At 44.1% G+C, this 18,190-nt stretch overlaps 1 protein-coding gene across 1 annotated transcript in view; it reads right to left on the bottom strand.

Annotated features, from left to right (window-relative positions):
• Positions 1-18,190, bottom strand: part of LOC122556975 (uncharacterized) — a 59,662-nt gene that overhangs the window by 12,253 nt on the left and 29,219 nt on the right. The window contains exons 9-14 of the mRNA XM_087995032.1: positions 17,984-18,100; positions 16,365-16,486; positions 13,070-13,281; positions 10,632-10,715; positions 6,960-7,116; positions 4,723-4,859 (exon numbers count right to left, since the gene is read on the bottom strand). Coding sequence (XP_087851158.1) covers positions 4,723-4,859; positions 6,960-7,116; positions 10,632-10,715; positions 13,070-13,281; positions 16,365-16,486; positions 17,984-18,100 — 829 coding nt within the window. The remainder of the gene's footprint in view (positions 1-4,722; positions 4,860-6,959; positions 7,117-10,631; positions 10,716-13,069; positions 13,282-16,364; positions 16,487-17,983; positions 18,101-18,190) is intronic.

Raw genomic sequence — 18,190 nt, 5'->3', positions numbered from 1 at the left:
ACAGCCTGCACAGTAAAGCTCCCAGCCCAGATTAGCACTGCAATCCCAATACCCTCTGGGCAGGCTCGTTTCCCATTGAAACCGATACCACATAAACAAAGGCAGACCGAGTCACCCCGGAAGGAAGAGGAATACAACGGACACACCTGGATGCCAGGAGAAGAGACATTTACACATCTGCGCGCGGACGGGAAATACAATGAAGAATCCTCCAGGAGACATCCTAACCCACTCACGGAAATGGCTGGAATCTCCTGTGTCAACTACAAATGAATTGCTGCTTTCTTGTTTATTCTTGTTTTAATCGCTTCACAATTTTCCCCATTGTACTGTAACTGCTTTACAATTATCACCTATGTGCTGTGCCCCTATAAAGCCTGCCTGCACCTTCCACTCAAGGAAGAGAATCCTGGCCATCTATACAGGGAATCAATTCTGTGTCAGCCTGGTCAATTTCTCTTCCGTGATATCACTTTGTTTAATAAACCGCTTGTCAATTTCACCGCAATCCTCATTTGTGGTCTCTGATTCATTGGACTGAATTTCTCCAACATATACGAATAGGAAGGTTTAGAGGGATATGGGCCAAGTGCTGGCAAATGGGACGAGATTAGGTTAGGATATCTGGTCAGCATGGACGAGTTGGGCTGAAGGGTCTGTTTTAGTGCTGTATATTTCTATGATTCTATGGACTCTATTTAAGAGTTTGGGCAGGAAAGGCAAGGCAGTTGTGAGGAAGAATTTTTTACTCATTACCCACAAAGGCTGGGGCTGGGGGTGTATGTGTAGAAGTAGCTGCCAGCAATAGCTTCCAAAGGAAACTGGACTTGAAGGAAATTAAGTTGCAGGGTTTCAGGGAAAGCACAGTGCAGTGGGTCTGAATGGTCTCCTGTTGTGCTATAACTGTACAACTCCATCAAAGTGGTCTGTGGTGGAGAGCTGATGGGCAGAATGGCATATTTCTTTCCAGAAGAAATTAGTCTATGATCTCACACTGCACCAAAACATTTTAAAGCCAATGGAATACTTTTATTGTTACTATGGTGATGTAGAAACTGAGGCAGCAAGTTCGACAAACAGCAACATGATAACCTGCTTTTAATAACACATGTTCATCGACCTGAACTGTCAACCCTGTTCTGAAAAAGGATTTGAAAATGGGTGTCTGGATTCGAAACGTTAACTCTGTTTTTCTCTCCATAGATGTTGCCTGGTATGCTGAATTTCTTCAACACTGCATGTTTTTGGTTCAGGTTTCTCGTATTTGTGGCTCTTAGTTTTATTTTATGTCAATTCTGCTTTTTCTCTCTACGCAGATACTGCCAGACCTACCAGGATTTTCCACCATGTTCTGGTTTTGTTTCAGTTTTCCATGTTATAGAGTCATAGAGTCATAGAGATGTACAGCATGAAACAGACCCTTCGGTTCAACCCGTCCATGCTGACCAGATATCCAAACCCAATCTAGTCCCACCTGCCAGCACCTGGCCCATATCCTTCCATAACCCTTCCTATTCATACACCCATCCAAATACCTCTTAAATGTTCCAATTGTACCAGCCTCCACCACATCCTCTGGCAGCTCATTCCATACACGTACCACCCTCTGCGTGAAAAAGTTGCCTCTTAGATCTCTTTTATATCTTTCCCCTCTCACCCTAAACCTATGCCCTCCAGTTCTGGACTCCCCGATCCCAGGGAAAAGGCTTTGCCTATTTACCCTATCCATGCCCCTCATAATTTTGTCAACCTCTATAAGGTCACCCCTCAGCCTCCGACGCTCCAGGGAAATCAGCCCCAGCCTGTTCAGCCTCTCCCTGTAGCTCAGATCCTCCAACCCTGGCAACATCCTTGTAAATCTTTTCTGAACCCTTTCAAGTTTCACAACATCTTTCCAATAGGAAGGAGACCAGAATTGCACGCAATATTCCAACAGTAGCCTAACCAATGTCCTGTACAGCCGCAACATGACCTCCCAACTCCTATACTCAATAGTCTGACCAATAAAGGAAAGCATAACAAATGCCTTCTTCACTATCCTACCTATCTGAGACTCCACTTTCAAGGAGCTATGAACCTGCACTCCAAGGTCTCTTTGTTCAGCAACACTCCCTAGGACCTTACCATTAAGTGTATAAGTCCTGCTAAGATTTGCTTTCCCAAAATGCAGCACCTCACATTTATCTGAATTAAACTCCATCTGCCACTTCTCAGCCCATTGGCCCATCTGGTCCAGATCCTGTTATAATCTGAGGTAACCATCTTCGCTGTCCACTACACCTCCAATTTTGGTGACATCTGCAAACTTACTAACTATATTTCTTATGCTCGCATCCAAATCATTTATGTAAATGACAAAAAGTAGAGGGCCCAGCACCAATCCTTGTGGCACTCCACTGGTCACAGGTCTTCAGTCTGAAAAACAACCCTCCATCAACACCCTCGGTCTTCTACCTTTGAGCCAGTTCTGCATCCAAATGGCTAGTTCTCCCTGTATTCCATGAGATCTAACCTTACTAATCAGTCTCCCATGGGGAACCTTGTCGAATGCCTTACTTAAGTCCATATAGATCACATCTACTGCTCTGCCCTCATCAATCTTCTTTGTTACTTCTTCAAAAGACTCAATCAAGTTTGTGAGACATGATTTCCCACACACAAAGCCATGTTGACTATCCCGAATCAGTCCTTGCCTTTCCAAATACATGTACATCCTGTCCCTCAGGATTCCCTCCAACAACTTGCCCTCCACCGAGGTCAGGCTCACTGGTCTATAGTTCCCTGGCTTGTCCTTACCACCCTTCTTAAACAGTGGCACCACGTTTGCCAACCTCCAGTCTTCTGGCACCTCACCTGTGACTATCGATAATACAAATATCTCAGCAAAAGGCCCAGCAATCACTTCTCTAGCTTCACACAGAATTCTCAGATACACCTGATCAGGTCCTGGGGATTAATCCACCTTTAACCATTTCAAGACATTCAGCACTGATTTGGGACAGTAAACATGGCTTTGTGCATGGGAAATCATGTCTCACAAACTTGATTGAGCTTTTTGAAGAAGTAACAAATAAGATTGATGTGGGCAGAGCAGTAGATGTGATCTATATGGACTTCAGTAAGGCGTTTGACAAGGTTTCCAATGGGAGACTGATTAGCAAGGTTAGATCTCACAGAATCCAGGGAGAACTAGCCATTTGGATACAGAACTGGCTCAAATGTAGAAGACAGAGGGTGTTGATGGAGGGTTGTTTTTCAGGCTGGAGACCTGTGACCAATGGAGTGCCACAAGGATCGGTGCTGGGCCCTCTACTTTTTGTCATTTACATAAATGATTTGGATGTGAGCATAAGAAGTACAGTTAGTTAGTTTGCAGATGACACCAAAATTGGAGGTGTAGTGGACAGCAAAGAGGGTTACCTCAGATTACAACAGGATCTGGACCAGATGGGCCAATGGGCTGAGAAGTGGCAGATGAAGTTTTAATTCAGATAAATGCGAGGTGCTGCATTTTGGGAAAGCAAATCTTAGCAGGACTTATACACTTAATGGTAAGGTCCTAGGGAATGTTGCTGAACAAAGAGACCTTGGAGTGCAGGTTCATAGCTCCTTGAAAGTGGAGTCTCAGATAGATAGGATAGTGAAGAAGGCATTTGTTATGCTTTCCTTTATTGGTCAGAGTATTGAGTACAGGAGTTGGGAGGTCATGTTGCGGCTGTACAGGACATTGGTTAGACCACTGTTGGAATATTGCATGCAATTCTGGTCTCCTTCCTATTGGAAAGATGTTGTGAAACTTGAAAGGATTCAGAAAAGATTTACAAGGATGTTGCCAGGGTTGGAGGATCTGAGCTACAGGGAGAGGCTGAACAGGCTGGGGCTGATTTCCCTGGAGCATCGGAGGCTGAGGGGTGACCTTATAGAGGTTGACAAAATTATGAGGGGCATGGATAGGATAAATAGGCAAAGTCTTTTCCCTGGGATCGGGGAGTCCAGAACTGGAGGACATAGGTTTAGGGTGAGAGGGAAAAGATATAAAAGAGACCTAAGGGGCAACTTTTTCACACAGAGGGTGGTACGTGTATGGAATGAGCTGCCAGAGGATGTGGTGGAGGCTGGTACAATTGGAACATTTAAAAGGCATTTGGATGGGTACATGAATTGGAAGGGTTTGGAGGGATATGGGCCGGGCGCTGGCAGGTGGTACTAGAATGGGTTTGGATATCTGGTCAGCATGGACGGGTTGGACCAAAGGATCTGTTTCCATGCTATACATCGCTATGACTCTATGATTCTGAACCATTCCCTGAAGTGGCCTAGCAAGCTACTAGGTTTGTGAGCAATAAGGGCTTATTAAATACTGGTCCAGCCAGCAATGCTTACATACAATCTAAGAATAAGGGCTAAGCTATTCAGGACTGAGATGAGGAAGTATTTCTTTACCCAGAGTTGTGAACCTATGGAATTCTCTCCCACAGGAAGCTATTGGGGCCAGGTCCCTCGATATATTCAAGAGGGAGCTGGAAGTGGACTTTGTGGCTAAAGGGATCAAAGGGTATGGAGAGATTGTGGGAATGGGATACTGAGATTGCATGATCAGCCGTGGTCATATTGAATGGTGGTGCAGGGCTCGAAGGGCCGAATGGCCTACTGCTGCACCTGTTTTCTCTCTTTCTATACCATGAGCAAATAAAAATAAATTGTCAGCTTCTTGGTACTCACCATGTGACTTAGCTCAGCCTTGCTTTCCAGTTTCTGACGGATGTGATGTAGATATTCCTCCTCTGACTGCAATGTCTCCCTTAATCCCTGGATGCCACTGAGTAATGTCCTTGTTTCATCCATACTCCTGCTCCCAGCTTTTCCCGGACAAATTTGGAAATTAGTTGAGGTGATAGGGCCATAGTAAAAGCATGATATCTCCATCTTAACAGAATGCTATTCAAGAAGTCCCAGAATGACTGAATGGATCAATGCATTACAACAACAGGCATGTAGAGAGGAATTAAAAACACAATAAAGTATCCCACGGAGATTCACAGGAGTATTCTATCGGAAAATTGGATACTGAGCCACATAAGAAGATAGTAGCAGAGGCATCTAAAAGCTTAGTCAAGGAGTGCCGAAGGTTTTAAGCAGAGTTTTCAAACAGGAGACAGAGTTAGAATAAAAGACAGTGATGGACAACTTCAGAAATTGCTTGAAATGCTTATCAGGCCTGGCAGCATCTGTGGAGAGAAAGCAGAGTTCAGGTTTCAGGTCCAGAGACTCTTCTTCAAAAAGCACCTCGTGGAAAGGTGTGATGAGGGAATTTCTGGGCAACCAAAGGCATGCTGCTACCAGAGGTGGTGAGGTTAACGTTGGGAACGTGCAAGAGACAGGAGTCGAAGAAGTGGACAGATTGCTGATGGTTGTAGGGCTGGAGCAGTCAGGAGAGGTGACGCCACATAAGGATTCGAAGAGAAAAAGGCATAACCTGTAGGACCAGGAGCTTATGTAGAGCAGCAGGTACTTGGGATAATGGTGAATGTATACTTGATCCAATTTAACATGAGTTAAGGACATTGAATCATAGAAACACTAGTCGATAATTTAGACCCTTGAGCCTGTTCCTTCAACCAGTAAAATTATGACAGAGCTTTGGATGAGCTGCCATCTCTGAATACAGTTGTCTACAGATTCGGTGTCTAAGGATGCTGTGTCTATGGATGCCATAGTCTCAGGATGCTATAGTCTCAGGATGCTGTAATCTGTGGATGCTGCGGTCTAAGAATGTTGTAGTCTATTGGTCCTATATCTATTGATGCTGTTGTGTATGGATGCTGTGTCTATGGATGCTATAAACTATGAATGTTAATCCTATGGATCTAGTATATACTCTGTATAGACTACAGGAATTGCAGGTGAGAGCTTGGGTTACTGCTCAACTAGTTCATTCTAGGTTTCACAGAAAGTGGACTCAGTTCTGTGAGTTGCTATTGGAAGAGTGTAGTTCGAAAATGTTGCTGCAGAAATTAGTTCTGTGGTACTCATTGCAGAAAGGCTGAGCCTTACTATAAGATTCCTCTGTTAATGAAGCAGCTGTCTATAGTCTATATGTTTGAACATGAATTATCACTTCCCAAACCCAAGGCATCTACATTTTAGAAACACAAGAGTGACCAATACTTGGAGACACTAAACCTCTGAGCATCCATCCAGGTCTCACATACTAATCTGGCTTGGACATAACCATGATTTTGGATTTAATCAGTATCTTGATTAAATTTGTAACTTTTACAATGTCCCGGGGAATAGTGGCGTGGTTTTCCGTGGTGGTACTTTCAATGTAATTTAGAATCATAGAATGTTACACTACAGAAGGAGGCCATTTGACCCCTCGTGCCTGTACTGGCTCTGAAAAGAGCTACCCAGCTAGTCCCAGTCTCCAGCCCTATCTCTGTAGCCTTCTAAACTTCATCCCTTTCAAATATATATCCAGCTCTCTTTTGAAACCTTCAATGGAATCTGCCTCTCCCAGGCAGCATATTCCAAACCCATCTCTGAGTAAAGACGTTTCTCCTTACCTCCCTCCTAACTCCCTTGCTGACAATCTTGAAATTGTGACCCCTAGTTACTGATATACCAACTAGGGGAAACAGAATATACTTCTTTATCCTGTCAAAATGGTTCATAATTTTGAACATCTCAACTAGGCCACCTCTTAATCTTCTCTTCTCCAAGGAGAATAAACCCAATTTCTCTAATCTTTCCTTGTATCTAAAATCTGTCATTCCTGGTATCATTCTAGTAAATCTCTTTAAAACTTTTCCCAGGGCTTTAACATCCTTCATTAAATGAGGTGCCCAGAAATGATCACAGTCCCCCAAATGTGGTCTGACCAATAACTTGCAAAGGTGTAGCAACACTTCCTTGCTTTTTAGAGCCATTAAATTCCGTAAAACCTGCTGTCTGTTTACCTTTGAGATATTCAGCAACCTGCTCCTTCAGCTGCTCCTTTATCCTCCTGATCTGTTTCATTTTCATGCTGTATTGCTGAGCCAGACCACACTGGAACCTGGAGAACTGCTCTTCATGCTGTGATGGGATACCTCCTGAGACCGGATCCAGTAACCCCTGTTCAAAAAAAAGATCATGTGGTCAAGTTTTGGTTTGGTGCAGTCTATCCCTGAGATAGATAGGGAGTGTCAAGGGGATCAAAGGTTATGGGGGGAAAGGAGCAGAATGGGATTGAGAAACTAATCAGCCATGATTGAATGGCAGAGCGGAATCAATGGGCTGAATGGCTTAATTTCTGCTCCAATGTCTTTATAGTCAAGGTACGCACTAAGTTGAAATGTTTCTTACAAAGTGAAGTTTATGATTTCAAGATTATTTGCATTACCACAAAAACATATAAAAGGCATAATACTGCGGTTGCTAGAATTCTAAAACAAACACAAAGCATACTGAAGAAAGCGACTTTTGAGAAGATTTGTAGCTCAGATTGAGGTTCTGGATGTAGGTTTGCTCGCTGAGCTGGAAGGTTCATTTTCAGACTTTCGTCACCCTACTCAGTAACATCTTCAGTGAGCCACCGGATGTAGCACTGCTGATGATTCCTGCTTTCTATTTATATATTTGAGTGTCTTTGGATTGGTGATGTAATTTCATGTGGTGATGTCATTTCCTATGATGATGCCATTTCCTGTTCTTTTTCTCAGGGGGTAGTAAATCGGGTCCAAGTCAATGTGTTCGTTGATAGCTTCCAGCTCAGTGAGCAAAGCTACATCCATACCGAAGAAACTCAGTAGGTCTGGCAGCATCTGTGGAGAGAGAAACAGAGTCTAAGGTTTTGAGTCCAATGTGACTCTTAATCAGAACTGAAAGGTATTGGAAATTCTTTACTTATGTTTGGCAGATGCAGAAACCCTGTGCAAAAGATGAAGGGGTTGTTGGTGGTGGAGGAAGAGAAAAAGAGATGTAAAATGGATGTGAATTAATGTGTGAAAGGGAGAGAGCTGGTCTCCTCCTTGTCTGTGTCTCATTTAGATCACCATCATCATAGAATCCTTCCACTGTGAAAGCAGGCCATATGGCCCATCGTGTCCACACCAAACCTCTGAGCAGCATCCCATCCAAACCAATCCCTATATTTCCCACAGCTAATCTACACATCCCTGAACATGATGAGCAACTTTGCACGGCCAACTCACCTGACCTGCACATCTTTGGACTGTGGGAGGCAACCAGAGCACCCAGAGGAAACCCACGCAGACACAGGGAGAATGTGCAAACTCCACACAGTCACCTAAGGGTAGAATCGAACCCGGCTGCCTGGTGCTGAGGCAGCAGTGCTAACCACTGAGTCACTGTACTGTCCCTCAGGAGAGATCACCCCTATGGTCCATTAGGACTGAGGCAACCTTGCCTTTTACTCATCCGTTTCTGAATGATTTAACATTTTAAAAGGTCAGCTCAGTTTTTTTGTGCAAATGAAATAGACCAGCTACCTTTGAAGAAACTCCTAAAAAAGATGGCATTGGCATGAATCTGCCATGATGATTAAATTAGGAACAAATTAGGCAGCATCTCAGTTCTGAGGAAGGGTCACTCGACCCAAAACGTGAACTGATTTCTCTCCACAGATGCTGTTAGATCTATTGAGCTTTTCCAGCAAGCAAGTATAAAAGATCATTTTCAAGTGAATATTGAGATCCCACTATCTCTTGAACCAGGTTGAAAAAGACATTACATTGGAAGCACATTCTACTCATACAAACGGATTACACTCCCCTAGAACAATTTAATTATCATAAAACCTGAAAGAACTGTAGATGCTGTAAATCAGTCAAAAGCAGAAATTGCTGGAAAAGCTCAGTTCTAAGGAAGGGTCACTATCTGAAACGTTAACTCTGATTTCTCTCCACAAGATTAGATTAGATTCCCTACAGTGTGGAAACTTGGCCCTTTGGCCCAACAAGTCCACACTGACCCTCTGAAGAGCAACCCACCCAGACCCATTCCCCTACATTTACCCCTGACTAATGCATCTAACATTTAGCATGGCCAATTCACCTAACCTGCACATCTTTGGGCTGTGGGAGGAAACCGGAGCACCCAAAGGAAACCTATGCAGACGCGGGGAGAATGTGCAAACACCACACAGACAGTTGCCCGAGGCGGGAATTGAACCCAGGTCCCTGGTGCTGTGAGGCAGCAGGGCTAACCACTGAGCCACCATGCAAATGCTGAGCTTTTCCAGAAATTTCTGTTTTTGTTTCTGATTTACAGCATCCCTAGTTTTTTTTCAGTTTTTATGATAAATAAATTGTTATAGGAGAGTGTGGTCCTTTTGTGTGAGCAGAATGGGCTTCCAAGGTCAGGTCTTTTTCAAGCTGGTGTAAGAGATAGTGGGGTGTAATATTGCACTGGGTGTAATATTGAAAATGATCTTTTATACTGGCTTGCTGCCTTCTGGGCAAAAAACTGGCAGTCTCTCTCAGCCAGCAGAGACCCTGGCACATTTTCAAAGAGGTCTTGATTGACACTGCATCCACAAGCATCCACTCACTCCCTCCACCACCAACCACTCTGTAAAGCAGTGTGTATCATCAACAAGATGCACTGCAGAAATTCCCCCAAGATCCTCAGACAGCACCTTCTAAACCCACAACACTTCCACCTAGAAGGATAAGGGCAGTAGATATATAGGAACATCACCACCTGCAAGTTCCCATCCAAGCCACTCACCATCCAGACTTGGAAATATATCGCCGCTCCTTCACTGTCAGTGGGTCAAAATCCTGGAATTCCTTCCCTAAGGTCATTGTAGGGCAATCTACAGCATGTGAATGGCAATGGTTAAGAAGACAGCTCACCGTCGCCTTCTCAACAGCAACTAGGAATGGGCAATAAATGCTGCACCTCATGACTGCATAAAGAAAACGCCTTTAACACATCAAATTATCACTCACCTCCTTGTGTGAAAAGGTTGCCCCTCAGGCCCCTTTTAAATCTTGCATCCACCTTAAACCTACACCCTCTAGTTTTGGACTCCCTTACCCTGGGGAAAAAACCTTGGCTATTCACCTACAAACAGAAGTTGCTGGAAAAGCTCAGCAGGTCTGGCAGCATCTGAACAGAAGAAAGGTCACTGGAGTCGAAACGTTAATTCTGTTTCTCTCTCCACAGATGCTGTCAAACCTGCTGAGTTTCTCCAGCAATTTCCGTTTTTGGTTTCACAAATGTAGCGTCTGCAGTTTTATTTTAGAGTTCATGTTTACGTGGGAATCTTTGCTCACAGCCCAGCTGCATTATGTATGTTTGGCATGGTCTGTATGGACTGAAGGGTCTGTTTCTCTTCTGTATGGCTCCATGCAGTCTGTGGGATCTTGCTGTGTAAAGAAGGAAGACATTGACAGGAGCAGCCTATTTGGCCCCTCAAGTCTGTTCTACCATTTGTTGAATTTGTAAACAATAAGTGACCTCATTCCATGGAACCATCTATGCATATTTTTAAACTGTAGAAAACATCATGGCCAATGGCCTGAGAGCTTCATTAGCCGTCAACATTTTGGGGTTTGAGACAATGCAGGGCTCCATATAAATGTGTTTGTTTTCCTTTAGCCCAAGAAGAAAGAAAGACCAACCTTAGCTATGAGGTGCTGCCTACGTTCCTCCTTGCACCGCTGGGATCTTTCCTTCCGTTTCTCCCAACGTTGCTTTTTCACCATCTGTCAAAAAAATAGATTTGCTTTAATGTCCGCAGCTCCAAATGAAATGGGAGAGCACTGAGTTCCTTGAACGTGAACATCAGTGACACACAGGCAGCCAGGTCAGAAACATCTTTAGCAACAAAATCAGCCAATTAGACTGCATCAGGCCATCTGTTCTGATTGTGTTCAAAATCCACCTTCTAGCCCGGGATAAAATCGATCTGATGATGGTGTGAGCAAACATAGCAGTGATCTAAACACAAGCTGGGTCTCTTTCTGCTGCTTGTAACACTCGCATCATTAGAGTTAGCCATTTTTTTGGGTTCAAATTCCATTTCGGCACACAGTGAAATATTCAGAGTACAGCTTTGTTGAGCTCTTCCCTCATAAGGCCATAGGGGTAGGTCGTTCAGCCCTCAAGACTGCTCCACCATTCAATAGGATCATGCCTGATCTAACACTCCTCATGTCCACTTTTATGTGCATCCCCAATTGATCAAGAATCTATCTACAATTGTCATTGGGCGGCACAGTAACTCAGTAGTTAGCACTGTTGCCTCACAACACCAGGGACTCCGGTTCAATTCCAGCCTCGGGTGACTGTCTGTGTGGAGTTTTCATGTTCTCCCCATGTCTGCGTGGGTTTCCTCCACTGCCCAAAGATATGGGGGTTAGGTGAATTGTCCATGCTAAATTGCTGATAGTATTCAGGGACGTGTAGGCTAGGTGAATAGGCAGGGGAATGTACAGCGATAGGGTAGCGGAATTGGTCTGTGTGGGGAACTCTTCAGAGGGTTGGTCTGGACTTGTTGGGCCAAATGGCCTGTTTCCACCCTGTAGAGATTCTATGATTCATAAATATACACAAGGACTCTGCTCTCACAGCTCTCTTTGGCAAGATGTTCCAAAGGCTGTCAATCCTCTGAGAGAAGAAATTCCTCCTCACCTCAATCTTAAATTTGCGGCTATTTATTGTGGGACCATGCCCTCTGGTCCTAGTCTCTCCCATGAGGGGAAACATCCTCGCAGCATTTACCCTGTCAAGGTCCTTAAGAATCCTGGGTGTTTCAATGAGGTCATCTTTCAATCTTCAGTTAATAAAGTCCCAAACGGTTTGGTCTTTATTCATCTTATAAAGGTTTACAGAATTATGAGGGGCGTGGATAGGATAAATAGGCAAAGTCTTTTCCCTGGGGTCGGGGAGTCCAGAACTAGAAGGCATAGGTTTAGGGTGAGAGGGGAAAGATATAAAAGAGACCTAAGGGGCAACTTTTTTATGCAGAGGGTGGTACGTGTATGGAATGAGCTGCCAGAGGAAGTAGTGGACACTATTTTAACACCATATTCATTGTCAGAGAAAGGACCATTATTCCCTGTGACCCAGTCAATATCTATCACTCACAAACTAGCACACAAACAGAGTACCTATTTATTATCACATTTGCCATTTGTAGGAACCTTTTTTGCATTCATTCATTCACAAGAAATGGGTGTCCTCAGGGGGCAGTTAAGAGTCAGCCACATTGTTGTGGGTCTGGAGTCACATGTAGGCCAGACCAGGTAAGTACGGCAGTTTCCTTCCCTGAAGGACATAGTGACCCAGATGAGTTTTTTTCAACAATCGACAATGGTTTCAAGGTCATAATTAGACTCTTAATTCCAGATTTTTACCGAATTCAAATTCCACCACCTACTGTTTGGGGATTCGAACCCATGTCCCCAGAACATGAAGTGGGTCTCTGCAATAATAGTCTAGTGATATTGCCATTGGGCTATCACCTTCTCTAAATGTGCATGCAGTTGTTATGTTTCCCACATTCCCACAGTGGCTGTAACTTAATAAATACATCAGTGGCTGCAAAATGCTCGGAGGTGTTCAAAAGCTAGGAAAGGCATAATGAAAAAGGGTTAGTTCCTTCTTTAAACAGACAATTGTATGATTTTGTAAAACAGGTAAGGCACTAACAGAGCCGTAGAATTTTACTCCAGAAAATGAGGCCATTTGAGCCATTGTGTCTGTACTGGCCACTGAAAGAGCTACCCAGCTCGTCCAACCCTCCAGCCCTCCCTCCATGTCCCTCTAACGTCGTCCCTTTCAAATATATATCCAGTTGTCTGTTGAAACCTCCAATGGAATCTGCCTCCACCACTCTCCCAGGCAGCATATTCCAAATCCAACCAACTCTCTAAGTAAAGAAGTTTCTCCTCATCTCACTCCTAACTCTCTTGCTGACAGTCTTGAAATTGTAATCCTCTGTTACTAACATGGTCACTACTGACTTGTCACCTCCAGTCTGAGTCCAGTGTTGGTGCCAATGGATGATAGAGCGGTGAAAGGATCTTGTCATTTTGTGCATGAATGGTGAGATCACCTGTAATTCCTGGACGAGTCTTCCTAATCTTTTCACATCCTCACTGCAGAGGTCTCCGGTTCTGCTCAATTTCATCCTTATCTCTCGAATGTTGGACCGGAGACTCTGTGTGACTTCTTTGTAATCCCAGCAGTTCTGAGTGACCATATTGGTGATGTCCATCAGTCGTTGAGTGAGTGTTAGTGCCGAAACTGTCTGTCCACGCCAAGACTCTGTTTGTGAGACAGGAAATGGATTAGAAATATCGCAAGTTCCCAGATTAGTAAAGGCCCACTCAATTCACTTTCTACTGTCCTGGCAGTCACAGGGGGACATTGTGATATCGTGGTAATGTCACTAAACTAATAACGCAGAGGGTCAGGTTAATACTCTGGAGCTAGCTGGTGGAATTTAGTTAAGAACTAGGAGCAGGAGGAGGCCATTCAGCCCCTTCAGTCTGCTCCACCATTTAATAGGATCATCATTAGGTTACTTACAGTGTGGAAACAGGCCCTTCGGCCCAACAAGTCTACACCGACCTTCTGAAGAGCAACCCACCCAGACCCATTTCCCTCTGACTAATGCACCTAACACTACAGGCAATTTAGCGTGGCCAATTCACCTAACCTGCACATTTTTGGACTGTGGGAGGAAACCCATGCAGACATGGGGAGAATGAGCAAACTCCACACAGACAGTTGCCAGAGGCAGGAATTGAACCTGGGTCCCTAGCACTGTGAGGTAGCAGTGCTAACCACTGAGCCACCCTTCATTCAACACATTCAAAAAGGAAACCTCAACTGCTTTACCAGGCAATGAACTCCACAGATTCACAACCCTCTGGGTGAAGAAGTTCCTCCTCAACTCAGTCCTAAATCTGCTCCCCCTAGTTTTGAGGTAATGCCCCCCTGGTTCTAGCTTTATCTGCCAGTGGAAACAACCTCCCAATTGGTGAAAGTAAAAATAAATCTGGTTAATCTCATCTCAGCCTCAACTCCACTTTCCTGCTCACTCTCCATAACTCTTCAACCCATTACTAAGTAGAAATTGGTCAATCTCCTCCTTAAATTTATTCAGTGTCCTGGCATCCACCGCATTCTGGGGCAGTGAATTCCAAAGATTCGCAATCTTTTGAGAGAAATAATTCCTCCTCAGCTAAGTCTGCTATCCTGGAGTCTAAAACTATGACCTCTCATTCTAGATTGCCCTAGAACAGGAAACATCCGCTTGATGTCTGCTTTGTCAATCCCCGATTGTCATAAAAACCCATCCGATTCACTAACATCCTTTAGGAAAGCAAGTCTGTTGTCCTTATCCAGAGAAAGTGAGGACTCCAGATGCTGGAGGTCAGAGTGTGATGCTGGAAAAGCACAGCAGGTCAGGCAGCATCCGAGGAACAGGAGAATCAATGTTTCAGGCATAAGCCCTCCCCTCTGACCTACCACCATCCCCCTCCCCACCTTCATCTACCCAGCTACCTTCCCCAGTCCCACCCTCACCTTCCTATTTACTTCTCAGCCCTCTTCCCCCCTCACATTTCTGACAAAAGGCTTATGCCTGAAATGCTAATTCTCCTGCTCCTCGGCTGCTGCCTGACCTGCTGTGCTTTTCCAGTACCACACTTTTCAACTGTTGCCCTTACCCTGCCTGGCCTACATGTAACTCCAGTGTGCTAACTCTGAAATGGCCTAGACAGCCACTCACTTCAAGGTCAGTTAGTGTACGCTGACCTTGCCAGCAACATTGACATTGCATGAAGAAATAAAGAAAGATACCACCAATGATGGAGCTGTTCCCTAACCTTAGCAATTGATTTCTGTCCATTTTAATCACCTAAATATTGTAGCTACAAGAGTTCATCAGAGGCTGGGTATCCTGCAGTGACTAACTCACCTCCTGATCCCCCAAAGCCTGTCCACCATCAACAAGGCACAAGTCAGTAGCGTGATGGAATACTCCCCACTTGCCCTGGATGGGTGTAGCTCCAACTCAAGAAGCTGAATATCATACAGGACAAAGCAGTCCGCTTGATTGGCACTACGGCCACAAACAACCACTCCCTACACCACCGACACTCAGTCGCAGGAGTGGGTAATATTTACAAGATACCGCAGAAATTCACCAAAGATCCTAGTCAGCACCTTCCAAACCCTTGACCACTTCCACCTAGAAGAACAAGGGCAGTAGATATATGGGGAAGTTCCCCTCCAAGCCAGTCACCATCCCGACTTGGAAATATATCACCACTCCTTCACTGTCACTGGGTCAGAATCCTGGAATTCCCTCCTTCAGGGCATTGTGGGTCAACCCACAGCACATGGACCGCAACGGTTCAGGAAGGCAGCTCACGAACCACCTCCTCAAGGGGCAATTAGGGACGGGTAATAAACCAGCAACGCCCATGTCCCACAAGTTAATAAAATCTAAACTACACGGACTGCAGCAACTCAAGGAAGCAGCTTAACCATCACCTGCTCAAGGACACTTAAAATTGAACACTAAATGCCGGTTTTGTCAATGATGCCCATTTAGTGTGAATGAATGAAAAGAAATTTGTTCATAGGCAGATGCGGGTGTGAGATGAGGTGACCTTGGTGGTAGAGACCTTTCAGAACTATAGGTCTAAAATTGTCTGCTTTTCCTATACATGCTGCAGTCATCACATATTATTTTCCAAATTATTCAAATACCGTATCCCAAACTATTATTTTTATAGAATGAATCAATGCATTCTGTCTCCAGCCCCTCCTGGGAGACTGCTCCACAGACTGACTACCTATTCATTGTAATCATGTGTCTTCAGATTGGATTCCACTGGTTTGACTGAAGCAGGTCATCATTTCCTTTTAATTCATTTGTGGGATCTGGGCATGTCTAGCTGGGGCAGCATTTAATGCCCACCCCTAATTGTCCCTTGAACTGCTCGGCCATTTCAAAGGATAGTTTTGAGTCAACCACACTGTCATAGGTCTGGAGTCACATGTAGTCCAGGCAAGATAAAAATACAATTTTTTTTCTCTAAAGGACTTTAGTGAACTAGATGGGTTTCACAGCAATCAACAATGGTGGCAGGGTTATTATGAGACTGGTTCTATTTTAATTTATTCCAGATTTTTCTTGAATTCAAATTCCACCATCTGCCATTGCGGGATTCAAGCCTATGTTTTCAGAGCGTTAGCCTGGGGCTTGGGGTTACATTCCCACTACTGCATTGCCGCATGATCTGATTCTATTCTTACCATCATTTTATCTTAGGGATATTCCTGGGGATGGGATAGTTATTATGAAAATGCAAGCTGTTTCTTTGGTTGGTTACCTGTCGAGTTCAGACAGTAGATGAGCACGGAGTAGCTATTTCCTCCCAGTGCCTGATGCAGAAAGGTTCCTAAGGGTTCATGACTGGGTTCAGCATTGAGCACCTGCTCCAACGGGGTGGCACTATAGAGAAACACAATATCATTGCAGTCGGTAGAACTTTTCCAAAAGGCTGTATAGAAACATAAAATATAGGGGCAGCAGTAAGCCATTTGGCCCTTCGCGCCTGCTCCGCGCCTGCTCCGCTGATCACCCAACACAGTCCCGTTTCCACTTTCTCCCCATATCTTTTGAACCCTTCAGCCCCAAGAGTTATATTGAACTCCTTCTTGAAAACATTTGATGTTTTGGACTCAAAATGACTTTCTGTGGCAGAGAATTCCACAGGTTCACGTTTCTCTGGGTGAAAAGAATTCTCCACATCTACCAAACATGACTTCAGACTGCTGGCCCGATTTCAACCCTGTCTGCCATTGAATGATTCAGGTAATGATCTGAATGCACAGCTTCACTTCACAGAGCACAATGAGGAACAAAATGGACAGTGAGTCAAAGAAAGACACATTAGCAGGGAAGAAGGTAGAACTTGAAGCAGAGTCTGAAAGGAGAAGAGAGTTTCGGGGCCGATACTGGAATATGCTGATGGTTATCCTCTTGTTTTGGATCAGACAGCCCAGGATTATTGATAACCCGGTCCAACCAGCTAGAAATGCCCTGAAGACTCCAGAAATTAAAGACTCCACAATGCAGGTAAAACACAGCGAAGAAAATCCTAGGAACATTAAGAAAATTGTGTTTCTAATTTCTGTTTATAATTTTCAACCTGATTAGAGATGGTCACACTTTGCCGTTTGAGTGATGATCCAATTGGTTAACAACAAGTTTTTCCAATTATGATTGGCTGTGAGAAGATGGAGAGCCATGACAATGTGTCAGGTGACCAATGGAATCAGCAAGTATGAGGGGAGGGGTGTCGTTGTCACATGATGAAACTCTTTATTGACTGTTTCATGGGATGTGAACATCACTGGAAAAGCCAGCATTTGTTGCCCATTCCCCCACTGCCTTTGAATTCATTTATTTGCTCTGACATTTCAAAACTAAGAGTTTTGTGGGTCTGGAGTCACATGTAGGCCAGACCAGGTAAGATAGCAGAATTCCTTATCTAAAGGGCATTAGTGAACAGATGGGTTTTACAACAATCAATTATGGTTTCATGGTTACCATCATGGAGACTAGCTTTTGATTTGCTTAATCAAATCAAATTTAGACCAGTTGCTGCGCTGGGTTTATGAACTCACATTCCCAGATCATTAGATTGGGGTCTCTGAATTATTCATCATTACCCCAATGCCACCACCTCACATTGGTGCATGCATTCAACCAGAGTTGACAATTCTATTCTAGACCGTTGGTATAAACGAAGATTGATTAACTGTATTGTCTAGTGCCTTGAAAGGAGGCAGATGTTTATGTCTTCAATAGAAAGGAACGATGTGGTGGAGAATTGTGTGAGGACATGGATCTCTGAGGGCCTTTGGTATTTGATTTGATGGAGGCAAGTTGACAGATATTGGATGAACTTATTGGTAGAAGAGGGAGTAGTGTTTATAGACTTACCCACTCACTGCAGCTTCCTCAGTCCCTCCTGAAAGGTCAAAGATCTGGATGGATGAATGAGTGCAGCTACCATTGGTTTGCAGTCGTTCCACTGTAATAGTAAATATTGTGGTGCACCTGTGTTTACAAAGGACAGTGAAGAAATAGAGTTAACACAGTTTCAAAGTTTATGTTTAGCAACTGGTACTTTATCCTTTCATTAGCAAG

The sequence above is a fragment of the Chiloscyllium plagiosum genome, unplaced genomic scaffold, assembly GCF_037043375.1.
Source record: "Chiloscyllium plagiosum isolate Xiang-an unplaced genomic scaffold, Cpla_swu_hap1 HiC_scaffold_16, whole genome shotgun sequence".
Lineage (NCBI taxonomy): Eukaryota > Metazoa > Chordata > Chondrichthyes > Orectolobiformes > Hemiscylliidae > Chiloscyllium > Chiloscyllium plagiosum.
The sequence above is the reverse complement of the archived record's forward strand: the minus strand, read 5'-3'. Positions and strand labels throughout refer to the sequence as shown.